This window comes from Eupeodes corollae, chromosome 1, assembly GCF_945859685.1.
Source record: "Eupeodes corollae chromosome 1, idEupCoro1.1, whole genome shotgun sequence".
NCBI lineage: Eukaryota > Metazoa > Arthropoda > Insecta > Diptera > Syrphidae > Eupeodes > Eupeodes corollae.
This window is the reverse complement of record NC_079147.1, coordinates 66,482,355-66,504,095: the sequence shown is the minus strand read 5'-3', so window position 1 is coordinate 66,504,095 and position 21,741 is coordinate 66,482,355. Positions and strand designations below refer to the sequence as shown.

At 36.8% G+C, this 21,741-nt stretch overlaps 1 protein-coding gene across 1 annotated transcript in view; it reads left to right on the top strand.

Annotated features, from left to right (window-relative positions):
- Positions 1-21,741, top strand: part of LOC129938421 (uncharacterized) — an 80,160-nt gene that overhangs the window by 40,373 nt on the left and 18,046 nt on the right. The window contains exon 2 of the mRNA XM_056045972.1: positions 17,506-17,648. Within this exon, the coding sequence (XP_055901947.1) occupies positions 17,506-17,648 (143 nt within the window). The remainder of the gene's footprint in view (positions 1-17,505; positions 17,649-21,741) is intronic.

Below are 21,741 nucleotides of genomic sequence, written 5' to 3'. Positions count from 1 at the left end.
TTACTTTTATCTTTCAAAAAATCTTGTTGTCAACATACAATTAAAGTTTGAAAAAAATCGAATTGACAGTTTTTGTGCAAAAAATTAAAAACCTAAATAAAAATTAACAAAAGTTGGTAAAAATTGATTTTTGACTCAAATATCTTTTCAAAAATTTGAGATAATAGCTTCAAACTAATTTTTACTTATAAGAAATATTGTGTTCAACATTTGGACAAATTTTGAGAAAGATGGAATTGACAGTTTTTTTACAAAAAATAAAAACCTAAAAAAAATGTATAAAATTTGTTGAAAATTGATTTTCGACTCAAATATCTCTTTAAAAATTTTAAATATTGGCTTCAAAGTAATTTTATTTATTAAGAAATATTGTTTTCAACATTTGGTAAAATTTTAAAAAAATCGAATTTACAGTTTTTTTTACAAAAAATAAAATTCTAAAAAAACAATACTAAAACTTCGTAAAAATTTACTTTCGACTCAAATAGCTATATCAAATCAAATATTGTTTTCGATTTTCAGTAATTTTTATATAAAAATCCAACAGTCCGTTTTTTCATAAAAAATAAAATCTACAAAAAATAGTACGCAAATTTGGTAAAAATTGATACGAATTTATATGGACAAACTTTTAAGCAAGACAAATCGACAGACGGGATGGGAAGTTATCAGTGTGGGTCGCATCCCAGTCTCTTTTTAGTTATTGTAATGGGTCCGATTTGTAGAATTGAAAATTTTGATATTTATCGACGTTTTAAGGTCCCCAGAGGCGAAATGAAAGATTTTGAGAAAGATGTCTGTGCGTGCGTGTGTATGTACGTTCGTACGTCCGTATGCTCGCCACACTTTTTCGTCGTCCATAGCTCAAGAACCAGTAGAGATATCGACTTCAAATACATTTTTGTATACAGATAATAATGCAGAATGAACTTTCAAGAAAATTACGTGGGTGTTTTTTTACCATTGCAGTTTAAAAAAAAAGGTGAACATTTTGGTTTACCCTAAATATCTTACCAACCAAAAACGCTAGAGACTTGAATTAAATTGTATATAATATATTGTAACGCGATATCAAACAGGTATATTTTTTGAAAAAATCCATTTAACGGTTTTTTTATAAATCAAAACAAACTGAAAGAAAATTTGTCACCTCAAAAATTTTACGAATACAAAATAATTATATCTCCAAAACAATTTTGTGCAACAAAAAATAACATTTTTAACATCTGGTAAAATTTTAAGAAAAATCGAATTGACAGTTTTTTTATAAAAAATAAAAATTGAGTTTCGACTCAAATATCTTTTCAAAAATTGGACATTATGGCTTTCAACTAATTTTAACATTATAAGAAATGTTGTTTTCATTACTCTGAAAAATTTTGAGAAAAATCGAATTGACATTTTTTGTACAAAAAATTAAAACTTGAAAGAAAAATTAACAAAAGTTCGTAAAAATTGATTTTCGACTCAAATATCTTTCCAAAACTTTGAGATTTTGGCTTTAAACTACTTGTATCTTTGAAAAAATACTGTTTTCAACATTTAGTTAAATTTTTGAGACAAATTGAATTGACAGTTTTTTTTACAAAATTTAGAAACCTAACAAAAATTAACAAAAGTTGGTAAAAATTGATTTTCGACTCAAATATCTTTTCAAAACTTTGAGATAATCGCCTTAAACTACTTCATCTTTTAAGAAATATTGTTGTCAACATCCAGTCAAATTTTGAGAAAAATGTAATTGACAGTTTTTTCAGAAAAAATAACGCTTTTTTCTATATTCAGTAGTTTTTTTTATAAAAATCAAAAAGTCCGTTTTTTCATAAAAAAAATGAAATCTACAGAAACCAGTACGCAAATTTGGTAAAAATTGACGTTCGGTTCTTGATATCTCTCAAATTAATTTCATGTATCCTATTTGTAAAAATTTGATTTCGACTACATAAAAACTGTTTTCGTCGGTACAAAAGTGGATGTTATTTGTGTGAGTGAGACCTGGTTTGATCCTGAAATTCCTGACCACATTCGTAATTTAAGTAACTACACCCTAATACGGAATGATTGGTTCACTTCTACAACGGGCGGTGGTGTTGCAATTTATTGTAGATCGAGTCTTAAATGTAAAATATTATCCAGGTCAGATAATAATGGCATAGAATTCATTATAGTAGAAATCTCTGATTCGAATACAAAATGTTTGCTAGCATGTGTCTACAACCCTAAAAGAACCTGTTCATTCACTCCTTTCTTCACAGCACTAGAATCTTTCATTATATCATATGAACACATTATTGTCTGTGGCGACTTCAATGTTGATCTACTTAAAAGGGACTCTACTTCATTTCAACTTCTTGACGCTATTGCTGGTTCAGGTCTTAATGTTATCAATAAATACCCAACTAGATACGCTCCAAATTGTTCCCCAAGCCTACTTGACCTAATTATTGTATCTGAACCAACAAACATTATTCTCAATGATCAATTATGTTTTGATGGAATATCAGACCACGACTTAGTTTTTTGTACTTATGGTATTGATTTCTCTCATTCCCAAGTTCCTTCCACATTTACTTTTAGAAATTTTAAAGCCCTCGATGTAGAAGCTTTTTATATTGATGCCAGCAGCGTGGCCTGGAGTGATTGTTACAATTTAGTGCATGTAGATAACAAACTTAACTTCATTTACAACCATGTGAAGAGATTGTTCGAAACGCATGTTACTCTAAAAACGGTAAGAATTCAAAACGATAAAATGACCATGGTACAACTTTGAAGTAAAGAATGCGATTAAAAGTCGCAGAAAATACTACCTCAAGTGGCGGCTTTCTCCAAATCCTACAACTTGGCGACAATACTGCTACTTTCGTAATCAGGCAACTCTCATTACCCGTTGCGCCAAACGTAACTTTTTCGCCTCGAAACTCAATACAAATCTTTCTTCTAAACAGCTCTGGAAAAATCTTCGTGACATTGGTATTGGTAAAAAGCCAATTTCTAAGTGTGAACTTGATCCTAATGACCTCAACAATCAGTTTACTCAAACAAATCAATTAGCTACTAGCTTTAAGCCCAAGGCTGACTTACTTTATGATGGAGTTAACGATTTTTGCTTTGAGACGGTAACTGAAGACGAAATTATACGAACTTTTAAATCCTTGAGGTCCGAAGCTATAGGCGAAGACGGTATTCCGCTAAGATTTTTGAAACTTGTCCTACTCTGCTTGATTAACGTTCTCACTCATATTTTTAAACATTTTATGGTCACTTCTACGTTTCCTATTGCGTGGAAAGCAGCCAGGATAACTTCTGTTCTGAAAAAGCCCACACCTTCCGAACTCGCCGACTACCGGCCAGTAAGCATTTTACCTTGCATGTCCAAAGTTCTCGAAAAAATCCTTACTAAACAAATTATTGACCATTTTATGTCCAAAAGATTGCTGTCTCCATACCAATCTGGATTTACAGCTAACCATTCCTGCTCTACAGCAATGGTAAAGATCTTAGAGGATATAAGACTCGAATACGATAAAGACAATATCTCAAAACTGTGCCTATTGGACTTCTAGAAGGCTTTTGACAAAGTTGATCATCGAGTTCTTTGTCAAAAACTTGAGCACTACTTTGGTTTTTCGAATTCAGCTGTTCGTCTCATTGGTAGTTATTTGTGTAACAGAACTCAGCGTGTATGTGTTGGAAACAATTTTTCAGCACATACGTACTTGAAGATGGGCGTGCCACAAGGCTCTATTCTGGGGCCAATTTTGTTTTGTGCCTTTATCAACGATTTGCTTTCGGTTTGTGAGCACGTCTCTTTTCATCTATATGCAGATGATATACAAATTTATCTCTCAAGTAGAATCGGTTTAATAGAGGATCTTGTCTTTCGCGTTAATGAAGATCTTGAGAGAATTTCTAACTGGGCTAAGGAAAATGGTCTAGTGCTCAATCCCAATAAAAGTCAAGCCCTACTAATTTCTAAGAAGACATACAACCATAGAGATCTACCTTCGATTACTTTGAATAGTGCCCATGTTAGTTTTGTAGATTCTGTGACCAGTCTTGGATTCAAAATCTCTAGGGATCTCTCTTGCAGAGACCATATAAATTATGTCATTGCACGTATTTACGGAACTTTAAGAAAACTATGGGTATCTAATTCTTTTACTCCTCAAGAAACAAAACTTCGTCTTATGAGAACTCTACTCTTACCAATCATTTCCTTTTCTGAAGTCGTGTATCCGAAACTTTATTCTTTATCTGAATACAAACTACGTGTGGCGCTTAATGACATGACTCGCTACGTTTATGGTATTCGCCGATATGACCATATCTCTGCTTTCAGCAAAAAAATTCTTAAGTGCACTATGGTCGAATACGTAAATTTCCGTATTTGTATCTTTCTCCACAGAATTATTCGCACAAGAACACCTGAGTACCTTTATGAAAAAATTGAGTTCTTTACATCGTCAAGAATAAATAATCTAGTTATTCCATCTTTTAGATATCTAAATTCCTCACGGTTGTTCTTCGTTCACAGCATTCGCCTTTTTAACTCTTTGCCGGTTAGCATTAAGAGGATAACGAATGCAGTAAGTTTCAAGACCGAGGTTTTTAAACATTTTTCGAACAACTAGGATGCTAAGGGGGAAATAGGAAAGAAGAAGAGAGGAAAAGTCTTATATGTATTATTAAAAAAAAAAAAATATTGATAATGATAGGAAGTTATCAGTCTGGGTCGCAGTCCAGCCTCTTTTTTTATCGGTTATTAATTGTCTCCTGAATGATCTTAAGATCACAATATTTTCCAATGCAAACACTTCAAAACCTAATAATTTTTGTCCATCTTCATCATCCTTCAACAACTAATTGATACCAATTACGAAAAAGCTTATGATTTTAATTGTCCTGAATATAATGATGAGGATCAAAAAGAGGCGGAAGTTGCTTTTGTATAAAGGAACTTGAATTAACGTATCTGGCTCTGGTTACAACAACGGACGCTTTCATAATTATTAATGAATTAATGAATAATAATTATTACCGTCAAATTGATTTTAAAATATAGCTACTAATGAACTGAAATGATAATTACATGAAAATTATGTAAATTTCTCAGCCCTAAGCCCAACAACCTACCCTAATGGTCAAAACATTATGAATATGACTTAATGGCATCGCATACAGTGGGAACATTAAAGGAATTTTATTAATCAAAACACGAGCACTTCAAAAAATGAATGAATGAAATATAAATAAAAAATAATAAAAATGCGTTGATGGCGAAGTAAACAAAAACATTTAAAATGAAAATAATTTTCACGGAAAATCGTGTTATCCTTCAACAAAAATGTGGTACATGAGGAATTATAACTGCGTATGAAGGTAAATACAAAATACTCTGAGATGTATTTTATGCTGTTTGTGGAAATGTACAAAAAGAACACCATCAGCGATGAATAAGTGATATTCAGGATATTCAGGATATTCGTGGAAAAATATTAACAGACACAAGTTGGAAAATGAGGTATAGACGAATTCTCGTGAAAAGTAGAAATGAATTTTGTATGATATTTAAAAAACAAAAATATGAAAAACCATTGATTGATTCCATAATGATTGATTTTTTTTGTTCGTAAACATAAATGATTAGTTTTGAGAATTTTTGAGGGACACACAAATAAAATGAAATTATAAATCAAAAATACGCCTATGAAGGACTAAAATTCGGGAGAAAACAAATTAAAAATAGAAACAGAAAATTATAATTGAAAAGCAAATCTTCATGGTTGCAGATTGTGGGAAATGTATCCTCGAATACAAAGAATATGACCTAGAAGCGTTCCTAGATATTGAAGGAGCTTTCAACAACGTCAGTTACCAGGCGATCACAACCGCAATGGATAAGCTGAAATTTGAGAAATCAGTCATAGATCTTATAAGTCTCATGCTAAAAAGCAGGACAATAACTTCTAGCATGAGAAGTTTTACTACCACCAGATCGGTGAATCGAGGCACCCCCCAAGGTGGGATCCTTTCGCCTCTTTTATGGAACATGGTAGTAAACTACCTACTAACATCATTGGAAGCATGGGGTTTCAGGGTGATTGCCTATGCTGACGACGTTGCAATATCTGTATCTGGGAAGCACCCCCAAGTTCTCTTGGGACTCCTACAAAATGCCTTAAATAGGCTAACAAAATGGGCTAAGCAATGTGGCTTGGACGTCAATCCACATAAAACAGAATTAATACTCTTTTCGAGGAAATTATAAAATTCCTCAGATTAGCCCACCCAAGATTAGAGGAATACCATTAATCTTTTCAGACCATGCTAAATATTTAGGTCTCATTTTAGACAAAAAACTGAATTGGAAGGCAAATATTGATGAAAGAGTAAAAAGGCTACTGTAGCGCTTTTTACTTGTAAAAAGGCCACAGGATACCGATACTCATTTATGGAGTTGTCGTATGGTGGACCGCACTGGACAAGATGGTAAATCTAAATAAGCTCATCAAAGTCCAGCGGTCAGCAGGTATGTGCATCACAGGAGCACTTCGCTCAACACCAACCGCAGCACTGGAAGTGTTTTTAAACCTAACGCCTCTTGACATCTTCTCCAAAATGATAGCAGCCAATTCATGTGTGAGGCTTAGAACCACCTCTCAATGGAACAGTAACAATACTGGACATACTACTATTCTAGACAGTTTCAGATCTATCTATCTTAGGCTATACCACCCAAAAATGGTACTAGGTAAAAGCTTCCATATGTCCATTTCTTCAAGATCCTCCTGGGAAGCAGAGAGACCCCTGGAAGACGATGCGGTATACTTCTATACAGACGGTTGAAAGACCGATCACTGAGTTGGAAGTGGTATCTATTCGGAACAACTGAATCTCAGTCCATCATATAGACTTCCCAATCAATGTAGTGTATTCCAGGCAGAAGTAATGGCGATTAAAGAAGCACTATCCTGGCTCAAAGAAAACGTTATATCTTGCAAATATATACGAATCTTCTAGGACAGCCAAGGCGGTCATAAATCTTTCGCGTCTATCTCCACAAACTCTCAAATAGTCCACGATTGTCGATCATCTCTGAATAAAATGACGGAACAGTTTAATATTCACCTCATTTGGGTGCTGGGCCACAGAGACATTCCGGGAAATTGAAAAGCCAATAAGCTTGCCAAAAACGGAACACTTCTGATGTAAGACAAGAACATAACATAGGAACACCACTTGCTACATGCAAATATCTTCCCAACAAAATGCTCTAGAATCAACAAATGCTAGATGGTCACAGAGTACCACCTGCCTAGCAACCAAGCAAATATGGCCAAGTATTGACTTAAAACGGTCAAAAGGCTTGATATCCCTGAGCAGACAAAGTATAAGCTCTACAATTGGAGTAATAACGGGACACTGCCTCATAGGTAGACATGCTCTGAGGCTAGGGGTCTACACAAATGACTTCTGAAGAAGCTGCATGGACGAGGAGGAAGAGGAAACAGACCAACACCTTCTATGTACATGTCCAGCACTCTCCATTAAGCCTAGTACATACTTCCTCGTGAAGTGAACGTTCGCCAGTGGAGAAAGTGAACTTTTAACATTGCTCACTGGTACACACTTGTGAGTACACGTTGTGAACAAATGTCAAAGCTTCACCAACAGTTCCCGTACATTTTGCACGTGAATTGCCCGTGAACGAAAACTCTCCACTTTGTTCTCCACTCAGCTTCACGAGCAAGTTCACGGGTGAACCAAAAACTGAAATTTGTATGGGTTCACGAGATGGTTCACAAGTATGTACTAGGCTTTAGAAGGAATAACTATCTCGGTAATCCCTTCTTCGATAATACCAGTGAACTGGCAACGATTGACACAAAACGTCTCTCTTACTTTATTAAGCCTAGTACATACTTCCTCGTGAAGTGAACGTTCGCCAGTGGAGAAAGTGAACTTTTGACATTGCTCACTGGTACACACTTGTGAGTACACGTTGTAAAATGCGGAAACCAAATGTCAAAGCTTCACCAACAGTTCCCGTACATTTTGCACGTGAATTGCCTGTGAACGAAAACTCTCCACTTTGTTCTCCACTCAGCTTCACGAGCAAGTTCACGGGTGAACCAAAAACTGAAATTTGTATGGGTTCACGAGATGGTTCACAAGTATGGAGAAAATGGTTTGTTTAAGTTCATTAATCTCTCATAAGTAACCTCATTAGTGGTATCACAATGGACCCTTGAGATCTACGTGCGTCAATGACATCTGGACAGCCACTCCAACCTAACCTAACCTAATTGATATGTTCGAAAGTTTTGCGAGCAGGTGAAACGAAATTCACAATTACATAAACCTTGAACCGAAAGCTGTAAAGACGAAAATGGAAACATCATCACCAACTTATCTGTAAAATATTGTTGCGAAAATAACTAAGTCCACCATAAAAATAAACAACACAAACAGATCTTTTTTTCTGAACTCATCAGAAACAACGTTGCTGCGAAGTGTCAGATGAAGGAGAACGGCCGATTAGTTGAGATAGAAAGAGACACCTGTTTATTGCAAAGAAGACGACTACAGGATTCAAAAGGGAATTTTCGTGGAGACTTCGGAAGGCATACAAAAAAACTGAACCTTTCGATGACAAAATTGCCTTTAGACAAGGTGATGCTGTCATGGGAATTTTTTAACATAGTCTTTGAAAAAATAGTGCAGAGCTCCCACGTCAACAATAAAGTCACTATCTTTCAAAAGTATGTCCAATTACTGGGATATGCTGATGACTTTGGCATAATAGGAAGAACTCAGCGTGATCTCAATGGGGCTTTTGTGAGTATTGACCCAGAAGCGGCTAAATGGGTTTAACGATAAATGAGGACAAAAGGGTAAAGGGTCCGCCAAATAACTTTTCTTTTTTTTTGAAATGCTATAAAAACATCGAGTGCAGCTTCGGCTGTGTGGCACGTAACACCGCGGCCGTCTTGTTGAAACCAAATATTGCCAATATCCTCCTCTTCAATTTTTCGTTTTGGGTGTTTCGGCTTTTCAATGTATGTTTTGCCCCAAATGCGACAATTTTGCTTTTTTACATACCCGCCAAGATCAAAATAAGCTTAATCGGAAAAGATGTTTTTTTTTTTGGCATCCCTGTCAAGCGTATACACAACCATATTCGTTCAGCGGAAGGATACAACTAATTACCTGTAAAATCAGACATGAGCTAAATGTTACCATTCACGAAATAAGCACTATTTGAAAAAAAAGTTAGATGGCAGACCCTATATGTGCTGTCATCAAGAAATTAACTACAACACCTACATCCGGTCAAAACGTCACTTTGACAAAAGCGGATGAAAGCACTTTGGGTTGTTTCGAGGGAAAGGTTATTCGCCTGATCTATAGTTGTGTAGAGGAGAAGAGCGACATAGACTTAGCCAGAAGGTTAAAGATCCAACGATTGAAATGACGGTTACGAAGAGCGCATGGAACCTAATGCACCGGCCGGAGAGTCATCGAATCCACGGCAACATGGCAGCGCAGTAGAATAAGACCGTGGATCAGGCTGTACCCTCATGTGCTTAAGTGGAAAGTGACTTCACCCAACATAGAGTTCGCAACTGGATTCTTCTAAGTACAAGGGACCCAAGTAAATGGAGAAGTTTATTTTGTGAGACCCTAGTTCACACAAGACTGCAGCGGCAACTTAAGGAAGTAATTAAGTATCTGATAACTTTTTAAAATAATTCAAATTTGATAATACTTTGCCTTTAATAAGTTGTATTTATTTCGAAGTCATCGTGCAACAACAACTTTTGTTGTTATTCTAACTTTGTGTCAACATATGTAGCTAAGAATCCTCTAGAAAACGGGTTTAATGGATTTATGTATCTCGCCATCCACACAATAGCGGGTCAAAATATTTAACTGGCTTTTAATCGGACGTAAGTCATCGATCAAAGAGTTCTGAATGTTCTGTAATTCCGTTGGACTTTAATTCTGTTAACTAGGTCAGTGTCACTGTAACGCCCGAACAGTTCGTCGTTATATATTCTCCTCCATTATCCATCTATGCGTACGGGACCAAAAATCACCTGAAGAATTTTTCTCTCGAACCATCCTAAGACGCTCTTATGTTTCTTCGACAGGGTCCAGGCCTTAGTGCCATAAATGAGAACCGGGATGATGAATGTATTATAGATGGTGATTTTACGAGTAGATGCTCGTGAGAGGACTTTACTTCTCAATTGCCTTCTAAGTCTAAAGAAGCAGCGATTTGCCAGATTTATTCTTCGTTTAATTTATAGCGGTGCCTATGTAGACAAAGTTCTTAACTACCTCGAAGTTATAGCTGTCCATGGTGACGTTTTGTCCAAGACTTCGTTGTTCTATGTCCTTTTTTGATGATAGCATATACTCGGTCTTGCCCTCATTGACCACTAAACCCATCTTCTTCGCTTCCGTCGCAATGCTCAAAAACGCTCCACTGACATCACGCTTTGATCTTCCAATTATGTCAATATCATCTGCGTATCCGAGTAATTGGATGGATCTTTGGAAGATTGTGCCTCTAGTGTTGCCGGTTGAGTTTTGCACAATTCTTTCCAGAACGATGTTGAAGAAGTCGCATGACAGTGCATCGCCTTGTCTAAAACCTTTTTTGGCATTAAATGCATCGGTGACATCTTTACCGACCTTGATAGAGCAGCGTGCATTCTCCATCGTCATTCTGCACAAACGGATAAGTTTGACAGGGATGCTAAAACTAGACATTGCTCTGTAGATCTCTTCCGTATGGATGCTGTACGCGACTTCAAAATCGATAAAGAGATGGTGGGTATCGATTTGAAGCTCCTGGGTTTTTTCGAAGATGTGCCGTAGTGTGAAAATTAGGTCGATAGTGGATTTTCCTGGTCAGAAGCTACACTGATAAGGACCAATCAGGTTGTTGACGAATGGCTTCAGACATTCACAAAATACGGCAGAGTGGATCTTATATGCAATGTCAACGAGACTAATACCTCTATAGTTGGCGCAGTTTAGAGGGTCTCTTTTCTTATATGTATTGGGCACTATGCTGTGATTCCACTCATCGGGCATGCTTTCTTCCGAACATATTTTGCAGATGAGTTGGTGCATGCTCCCTACCAAGTCATCGCCTGCTGATTTGAATAGTTCGGTAGCGATGCCGTCAGCCCCAGCAGCTTGGTTTCACTTCAGTTTAGATACAGCTATCTTCACTTGGTCGAGGTCGCTTAGGCGGAATTGTTGATCTGCGTCGCCTAGGTTATGTGGTTCTATCTCCCTTACAGCGGAATTCGGTTCGTCATCGTCGTTATACAATTTGGAGAAGTGGTCTTTCCATATTCTCAGCATCGACTGTGGTTCTACTATGATGTTCGCCTGATCTTCCTTACAGGCTTCGGTTCGTGGCCTTGGGAGGTTTTTTTTTTGGTAAAATTTACGAAGTTCATTCCTATTGTGACATCTCTATATCTCCTCGATCCCGCTTCTCCTGCTCTCTTTTTTCCATCTAAGTTCCTCTCTCCTCTTCTGCTCGTAGAGCTCGCGAGCAGCTCTGGTCCTTCAGTGCAGCACCATTTGGTATGCCTCTTGTTTCGCTGCGTGCGCTTGCCGTCATTCGTAATCAAACCATCAGTTTTGCTGTTGTGGCCGTGTGAAACTTAGCACTGGTCTTCAATGCTTAATGCAGGCAGCATAGGGCTCCTTAAGAGGTTACTAGAGACTCGATTGGAAAAGGACATGGCAGTCTCGTGCCGTCTAACGTCGAAACTTCTCACAGTACTTCCTTGTTTTGGCTTGGACCGGAATATACGTAGCCGTACCTTGGCTACAACGAGGTATTGATCCGAGTCAATGTTGGCCCCTCGGAAAGTTCGTACATCCTGTTTATTGGAGAAGTGTCGTGTGTCGATCACAATGTGGTCAATCTGGTTGACAGTTGATTGATCAGGAGATTTCCATGTCCCCTTGTGGATATAAGAAACCGCTCCCGATACGCCCGATACTGAAACTGTAGACGCCACATTTGATTAACTATCGAGAACTCGTCTGCTGCCGTCTGGATAAGAAAAGCTGCCTTAGTGGAAACACCTCCCTCCCTCTCTCGTTTGCTGCCCCCAACACCTTTCCACTGGGGTAAGAACCCTGTATGCAAATTAATCATTTATCACTCAGATAATTTGTTTAAAAGTTTTTCTCCAGAAAACTTAGCGTTAAGAAAAAAGGTAGGCTTAGAAAGGAGTTGTACATTGGTTTTGAAATTGATCGTGGTAAGGCGTTCGAGTTGCACGGCTAAGGAAGGAACATCTGTATTCTATATCACAGTACGACCGAATTTAGTCTTGAGGGTTGACTGATGACAATTTCTGAACTGTTTTTTGGGGAAAAATGCATACACTAGGTTTAAGCAAGAAACATTACTACAAAGTTTCGTTGACGCAAATGAGTGACGATGTTTTATTTAATTTTAAAATTCTTTTTTAAAAACTATCTAAGAAACGTTATGCTGGAACATAAGCTTATTGAATTGGCAGTTATAGGTACATAAGGATGTATTGGCTTGGCAAGGGGGTATATCGTGTATTTAGGCAGAATTTTAATGACTTTATCATATTTTGTGGCTGTCGTTCTAAATCTTTAGAGGAAGGAACTAAAAGGTTAGAATCAATAAATTGTGTTAGAGAATGGGCTAATACCACAACTATTTGATTGAAATTCTTGTTTAACACAATTCTTGATTGAAAAATCTCTAGCTATTAATTAACTAAGCACATGTGAGCTGCATGCAAGCCCTTGGCAACGGTCTACAAAATTGTAATATGCTATAACAATCAGTAGTTTGAGTACGGGAAATAACTAATATTTATTCATAGAAAGTAGGCGATCCCCACGCCCCTTGATGGAAATTCATACATTTCACGAAATTAAATTTTGTGAGATATTTTAATATTTTACAAATCTGCGTCACCATGAAATAGCATAATTTATTCTTAAGTCTTGGTGTTAAAAGAGACATTTCTAAGAAATTGTTGGTCTAAGTCCTTTAAAAACAGCCCTGGAATTTGGGTTTCCACTGTGATGATTTCCAATAAAACCTAACTTAGAGAATGGCTTTTAATTTGCAATTTTCTTAAGAAATTAAAAATAACATTAAGCATCGAGTTTCCAAGAACCCTAAGTGATTCATATAAGTATGTCACATCAATTTTCATTTTCCTTCTAATAATCAAAAATGGTTTCTATTAAACGATAGATACTTTAAGCGATTTCATTTCCAAGAAGAAAGTCTCGACATTTTTCTAAAGAATAATAGAACTACGAGTGTACTAAAAAAGAAGGTCTTTAAAAAATTATTAAATTTCATTAAATGTTTGCTTACTTTGCTTTTAAGAAAATCCACAACAGCAAATCGGAAAAACCCAACAAAAGTGTATTTTTCTGCGTGATTTATTTTCATATCAATTTGTTTCCAATCATTTTTATAGGTTGATCCTTTTTCGGTTGCTATAATAAATTGATTTTTTCCTGACAAATACATTTTCATGTATGTTTTTTGAACCATATATTTATACAGAAGAATATGTTATCTAATAATAATAAAAATACGCTTCATTTTAAAGATGATGACCGGAAAATGAAGAGGATTCTACATCGGCTTTTCAAGGAATTATTTAGATGTGAAAAAATTAAGTCTTTTTTAGAATGAAGATTCTTTGAGTACTTTAAAAAAGATTTAATTTGATATTTTCATAACTTTCGATATATGTAAACGAATAAGTATTTTTTGTTGTTGTATGAAAATTAATTGTACTCGTGTGTTATTTAAAGGCTGGAAACCTAATGAAAAAATAACGAGACAGAGTGTTTTAAAAATAGATTTAATTCAGCAAGGAATATGTCTTCAATAACGTTGAATTTGTTTGCTTTAAGGTGTGTGTGCATTCTTAAACGATGGCTTTTCTACAAGACTTTAAAATTATATTTGGGTTATTATTTTTTAATTTTAGCTTTTTAAATATTGAATTGGAGTTAGCTAAGGAGGCACTACAGCAATGTGTGATTTACGGACTCATCTAACAAACTTCTCCGTCTAGATCGGTCCGTAACTAGATGTCTCCAGTTGCGTACTTTAAGTTGGGTGAGGTCACTTTTCACTTGTGCGCGCCATCTAATCCACGGTCTTCCTCTAGTGCGCTGTCCTGTGGGTGTAGACTTTTGGAAGACTTTCCGGGCCAGCCATCTCAGTCGTTGGACTTTTATCGATCTAGCTGAGTTTACGTCGCTCTACAGCCCGTACAGCTCGCCCTTCCATCTTTTCCTTCTTTCTGTGCAGTGTGCATACTTAACCGTAGATTACGGGAAGAGCGTTTGTCTCGATGCGATCCAAGCTGATTTCATTCGCTTTTGTCATAGTGTATTCTTCTGCACCGTAAAGCTGGACGGGGATGGTCTTATATAGTGACTTTTTGGTTGTTTGAGAGAGGACTTTACAACTCCGCCTTAATACTCACAAAAGCTCAATATACATCACGCTGAGTGCTTCCGATCATGTCGATTTTATAATGGCAGAATCTTGAAAGAAATTGCATCTAGTGCAGGCGCTGGAGATCTGCAGTATTCTTTCAAGGACGATGTTAAAGAAATTCCTTGACAGATCTCCTTGTCTAAAGCCTGTCTTGACATCGAAAGGTTCTGTTAAGTTGTTTTCAACCTTTGTGGAGCAGTGAAATGCCAGATTGTTGACGATGGGCTTTAGACGTTTACATATTACGGCAGAGAAGATTTTGTAAGCGATGTTAAGTAGATGCCTCCTATAGTTGGTGTAGTTAAGAGGGTCTCCTTTTGTCAGTATCGGACAAAAAATACTGAGGATCCATTCATCCAAGCATGCTTTCTTTATAGTCTTTAAATCGAGGTTTATGCACGTGTAAAATTTATTTCACCTTCATTTCTGCTTTTGAACCTCTCAACATCTTCGACCGCACGCTCTCTGTTCTCTGTCCTTCTGAGAAAAGTGTTTATCACTCCTCATCTGCTCATAGAGCTCGTGAGCAGCTGTCGTCCTTCTATGTCTGTTATTTGCCTGCCAACATTCCTCAATAAATCTGTTTCTTGTAGGTGCCTGCTTGAAACCCACGACCTGTTTTTTTTGAGTGCATCTTGGCAATTTTGCCACTGGTTCTCGATACGTTTTTCTGGCTGCAGAGACCTTTGAAAGAGGTTACTACTTGTGACTTGGTCGGAGAAGGATTTGGCGATCTCTTGCGATTGTAGCCATTGGACGTTCTTATAGCAGAATTTTCTTGTTTTGTCCTGGAAACCCAAAGTGCTACCTTGGCGACAATGAGATATCGGTCGTAATCGATGGTAGCTCCTCAAAATGTTCGAATATCAATGATGCTGGAAGCGTGTTTAGCGTCGATTGCAAATTGGAAGAGTTCTCTCTGAAGTTTTGTTGGGTGCACACCTTAAGGAAAACTTTAAGCTTATACTCAAGTAACTATTTCTTTTTGTGTTACTATGCCTATTTTACTTATAACTAAACCCTAAAACTATAAAACAAGTATGTAAGCCGGCCAAGGCTTAAAACTCCATCCCGACTACCCACTATTAAGTGCCGATTGAAGCCACCAAAACTGGTTCTCCTGTTTCACCCTATCAGTTCGGTCCCGTTCGGACATAGCCCTACTGAACCGAAGAAGCTCTGCTCCGCCTTGTGCCATGACGTCCCGATTGTACAGAGTCACCTATCCACGGTTCGTCGGCTGAAGTGGTAGATTAGCGGAACTGCCAATCTATCCTGCATGGTCCAATGAAGTCGCTCAAGCGTGCACTTTCAAGATACTCGTCGAACGGATAGAACACCCCGAAAATTAAATTGTTGGTCGAAGACATAGCTCTTGCAATGTGCGTTGAACCACACAGGACAACCATAAACAATTATTGGTGGTATTAGGGCCATGTAGCAAAAGCGAAGGCTGTTCTGGCATTGGTCAGATACCGAGGTACTTCACTACACATTTGCTCACTAATGGCTGCCCGTGAAGATCAACGATGACCATCTTGCGCCAATTCTTGCAAGTATCCCTCGTGGCCCTAGCCAACGGATTCCGGAGCAGAATTGTCTCCGACTTCTGGATATTGATTTTCAGTTTCCAGTCGTCGCAATATCGCTGAATCTTGTCGAAATCACGCTGCAAGAGAATTTTAATAACCTCAACCTTTCGGGCCGTTCTATACGCAATTAGATCGTCGGCGTACGCAATTGCCTTTGTAAGACTACCTATCAGATCGCTGGTGTAAATGCTGAAGAGAATCGGCAATTCACCGCTCCCTGTTGAAGACCGTTTTTAATTGAGAATGTTAAGCATATCATAAAGTATAAACAGCAATGGTTTGCTTATGCCAAGCCTGCTCAGTTTCAGGTAAAGACCCTCTAACCATACGGTGTCAAATGCCTTTTCCAAATCAACCAGACCAGCACCTGTGCATTGTTGTTTTGATTTATTCCATTGGATATCAGAAACGAGTTTAGACGCAGCATGAATTGTGTCATGACCTGCCTTGAACCCGAACTGTTTATCCGGAATTATTTTGTTGTCCGCAGCCCACTTAGTCAGAGCCCTATTAATGATTTTTTCGAAAACTTTGCTGATGCTCGGAAGAAGACTTATCGACCGAAGATTTAATAGGTTGGAGTTGTCCTTTCCATTTTTCGGGAGAGGATGGACCACAGCGGTCTTCCAATGCACTAACCATCATGCCACGGGTACTACGTTAAGTGCTTAAATCCTTTTTTATGAAGTCTGGTAATCGTAATTTCGGTTTAATTTCAAATTATAGTTTACGTGGAAACTATTAGAACTTCTTTAACGTACGCACATTCCGTACAACTGCGTTTCGAAATTTTATTCTATTTCATCGTTTCGGTTATTTAACAAGCTTCCACTTTCTTTAAGAAAAGTTACTGCTATTGGTATGTTTGCAAGCCATTTAAAACTATGGGTTCTAGATTTTGATTATTCAAACTTGGAATTAATTGTTTCTAATATTCTGGTTTAGTTTCATGATGTGTTCTTTATTTTCTCTGTGAAATGTATTTGACTTTGTGGAACAAAGTAATTTTATTTTCATTATTGGAATTTAATAACATCATTTTATTCTGTGTTTTCTCAAAAGGATTCGATTAAAACTTTTTCTAAATTATAATTTTCTTCGCGCCCATTAATTTAATATCTAAATATTTCAAGTTTATACGGAAAAATAATAAATAAATAATAACAAAAACAATATTATGATCAATTTGGTTGACGGTAGATTGATCTGGAGAACTCCAAGTTCCAAGAAGTCTGCTATAATTTTTTGTATGCCTCCAAATTGTCTAAGTATTTTAAAAAAAATTCAATTCTTTAAAAATATCCGCTACTGAAAAATAAATATTATAGATACCAATTATTTCAATTTTGATTTCAGAGTATTTAAGCATGGAGTTGAATGCTTTGATCACTACACAGAACGATGTTTACCTGAAACCAAAGTTTTGCATTTTCAAAATAACGTGGCTGGTGCAAGGAAATTCGTCAGAAAATTCTGCGATGATCATAAATTCCAATTAGGTGAGAGTATTTGTTCAGCATGTATGACAAACAATACCTACCAAAGGATATTTGTTCACTTATAAGTCCTTTTTTTAGGAAAAAAAAAACAGTTTTTATAAAAGGTTTAATATGTATTTTTAACTCAAGGAAATATTCAAGTAATATATGTTTATTCTGTGGCCACAAAGCAAAAAAATATAAATGTCACTTTATTTGGCTTTTAAGCTGACATGTATTTTATTTGTGTAGAGTTTTTTTTGAAAGGATGGATTAAGAAAAAATAACACAAGTCACAAGGAAAAATGACAAGTCCTTCCTTAGTTATATTCCTATCAAATGTATAAATATTCTCGAAAAGAGCCGATCTATGCCTATTTATAAATAGTATTTGTAGATACAATCGCATGTTCCACATTCGATATTTTAATTAACTGAATTTCAATATAAGTGGACTTATGTTTTTTCCTTGTGAATACAGATTTATTTGAGTAAAATTAATGAAATGAAATAAAATGAATGAAATTTACCAGGAAAACAAATTTACCATAGAAGCAACCTTTATGCTTTTTTTCTGCGGAAAGTTTATAAAGGATATTAAGAGCGCAATGAACGTGTCTGTGAGTGCTATAAAAGGAGACCTTTAGTTAAATCATAGGTAGATGAGGTTGTGCTAATTAATAATTTAGGTTTACGATTTCGAACGCCAAACGCAATGTGTCGAAAAAAACGTGTCATCCCCTTCAGAAAGGAAATAAGGTCTTGATTTTTGTCTCGGAAAGATTATCAAGATTAGTAAGTAATCTCCTATCGCCAAGGTCCGGTAGATATTGCAACGACTCTTGCTATATCATGCCTGGGTCTGCATATAGGTAATGCCATCATCGCCGACCAAAACGGGGCTAATACGCTATTAGTCACGAAGATAGAGCTCCAGCTAATTTTCGATTCATTAAAGAAAAAGAAGTCAGTAGGTGTCGATGGTATATCCAACATTGTACTAACACATTTACGAGTACATCAGGAAGCTGTGGACATTTATACCACTCTGTTTAACAACGTTCTATATAATGCATATTATCCGTTCCGTTGGAAAACAGCTGTGGTACATCCTCCTTCCATCTGAAAAAGGGAAAAAACAACTCCAATCCGGCGAATCTACGGTCGATAAGCCTGCTGCTCTGTCCAAGTGGGCTGAGAACAACAAAATAATTCCGGATAATCAGTTCGGCTTTAGGGCAACAGGACACTATTCATGCTGCGCCTAAGCTTGTTTCTGATATCCAGTGGAAAAAATCTAAAAGACAATGTACGGTTGTTGTCTGGTTGACTTGGAGAAGGACTTCGACAGCGTATGGTTAGATGGTCTGTATCTAAAGTTAGCCAGACTTGGCATAAGTAAACCACTGTTGTATATGCTTTATGATATGCTTAATGGTAGACGGTTTATTGTCAAAATTGGCAATGTAACATCTACCAAAATCTTTGATACTAAAAATGGTCATCAACAGGGAGCCGTTAACTCGCCGATCTTATTCAGCATTTACACCAGTGATCTGATAGCAAGCCTGACTCATGACTCATGCAATAGCGTACGCCGACGACCTGATTGCGTACAGAATGGCCATAAAAATTTAGGTTATCAAGACACTTTTGCAGGGTGACTTCGACAAGATTCAGAAATATTGCGATCGCTGGAAGTTGAAAATCTACATTCAAAAATACAAAACTATTCTGTTCAGGACTCCGCTGTATGGAGCCTCAAGGGATACGAGAAAGAACTGGAAAAATCGACAGGCACTCGCAAATAAAAGTGTAGTAAAGTACCTTGGCATCTGGTTGGATCAGTAGTTGTATTTCCACAGACATATGAGTGCTGCTCTGGTCAGAGCTAAGGGAGCCTTTGTTTTGACAAAACGCTTGTTTTTTAGCAGCCGTCTTGACAGCAGGGTGAAGGTGGTTTGCTACATGAGCCGATGATTGCCTATGGGTACCTGGCATGGTTCAACGTTGCCCCATCTAAAATGGAAAAAATTCGGGTGTTGAGAGACAATGTCTGCAAAGTTGTCTGGACTACACTGAACATCAGGGGTGGAGTACAAACATTACTATTCCAACCAGGTTCTAACCAACAGAGCCAACATAAACAGAATTGATAATTTCTTGCTGAAGCTTGGTAGGGGTCACATTGCGAAAGTGCACGTTTAAGTCCCAACATTCTGCCCGAAGCTTTTCTCCAATTAGACAATCGAGGGCTGATACAGGATTGGGAGGTGTTGTTTTATTATTTCTTTAGTTCTCTTTTATTTAACAATAGAATTACTTATCTAGCTTACGTTATCTATCAGACTGCCATGTCATCGCCGTGCTCATCCTCTTTTTTCTTCATGTGGTGAATATGAATATGACACATATAACTTGAACTTAAATAGATAAAAAAGGTATTGCCAGATGACAGGACAGACTGTACAATGAGTCTTACATTCTAATGTACAATATTAATCTTACATGCTTCTTTTTTTTTTTTTTTTTTTTTTTAAGATGACGCAAAAATAATATATAAGAATTTTAAGTAACTTTTAATAAAAAAAAAACCTAATAGCCATAACGCTCCGGTGCTCTTACAACTCTTCCTGATCTTGTTACAATATTGCTTGGCCGATCGGTTACGTCTATTCCGACATCGACAACATTATCACTGGAGGGACCTCCTTCCATGTCTTTATTTTCGGAAGAACCCATTTCAATAGTTTCATTACAGTGATCACCGCCGTTGCCGGTATAGATATCATCATTTAATAAGTTTGAAGGCGCTCTATTAAGTGAACATCTAATATGGCGTCTATTTCTTCTAAACTTATTATCTTCACTATCATTAACTATATATGACCTATCATAATTTTATCATTCTCATTCAAATTGGATAGGGGTTTTGAATTTCTATTGTAATACTCTGCTTGTAGATCCTTTTTTCTTTCTATGCGCTCCGAAACATCTTTCGAGTTTATATTATGTGGTTTTAAGTTGTTTGTAGTTGTAGGAATTTTGGTTTTTATTTCTCTGCCCATGAAAAGTTGTGCAGGTGACAGCAACATATTTGCCAACGGCGTAGCATTATATTCTAGTATTCGATACAGAAAATCTTTTTCCCTACCCTCCTCGAAGCATTTTTTTAAAATTCGTTTAGCAATCGCCACTCCTTTCTCTGCTAAGCCATTGCTCTGAGGATAACGTGGACTAGAAAACACAAGTCTAACATTGAATTCTTCCGCAAAATCCCTGAACTTACGGCTGTTAAACGGATTGTTATCCGATCGGATTTCAAGTGGAACCCCAAACTTCGCAAATAATTGAGATTTTATTCTATTTATAATGTGATCAATTGATTTATCTTGAAGCTTTTCAACGCACAACCAATTAGAGTACGCATCGAATACGCACAAATATGATCTCCCTCCATGCTCGAATATATCCATTGAGATTTTTTCCCAAGCAAACTCTGGTGAATCATGCTGTTTAAGTGGCTCTTTTGGATTATTATACCTGAATTTTTCACAAATTCGACACCTTTGAATATTTTCTTCAATGTCTTTCGACATGCCTGGCCAGTAGAACAGTCTTCGCGCACGCATTCGTGTTTTTTTCTATGCCTAAATGAGACTCATGCAACATCTTAATGACCTGATCTCTAAGGCTGAACGGCACAACCAATTTATCCCCAAAGAATAAAAGTTCATCATTAACACTTAACTCAAATTTTATCTTGTGAAATTTCTTACAATCTAAGCTAAGTTTTTTGTAATCTGGCCACTCATTTGCTTGATATTCAAGGATCTTACTAAGGCATCCATCTTCCCTGGTAGCTACCTGATACTTGAGTTTGTTTTTGTCAGACATACATACTTTACTAACAATGCTATGTACAACATAATTTAATTTAACTTGCTCTGCCTCTGCTGCTTTTAAATACGCTCGTGAAAGGCAATCTGCCAGCATTAATTGAGTTCCTGGGACATATTTTATTTTAAGACCTGGATATTTTAACAAAAACATAAACATGCGTTGTAATCTAACTGTAACTTTATCTAGTTGCCTCTTCACAAGAGTCTCAAGT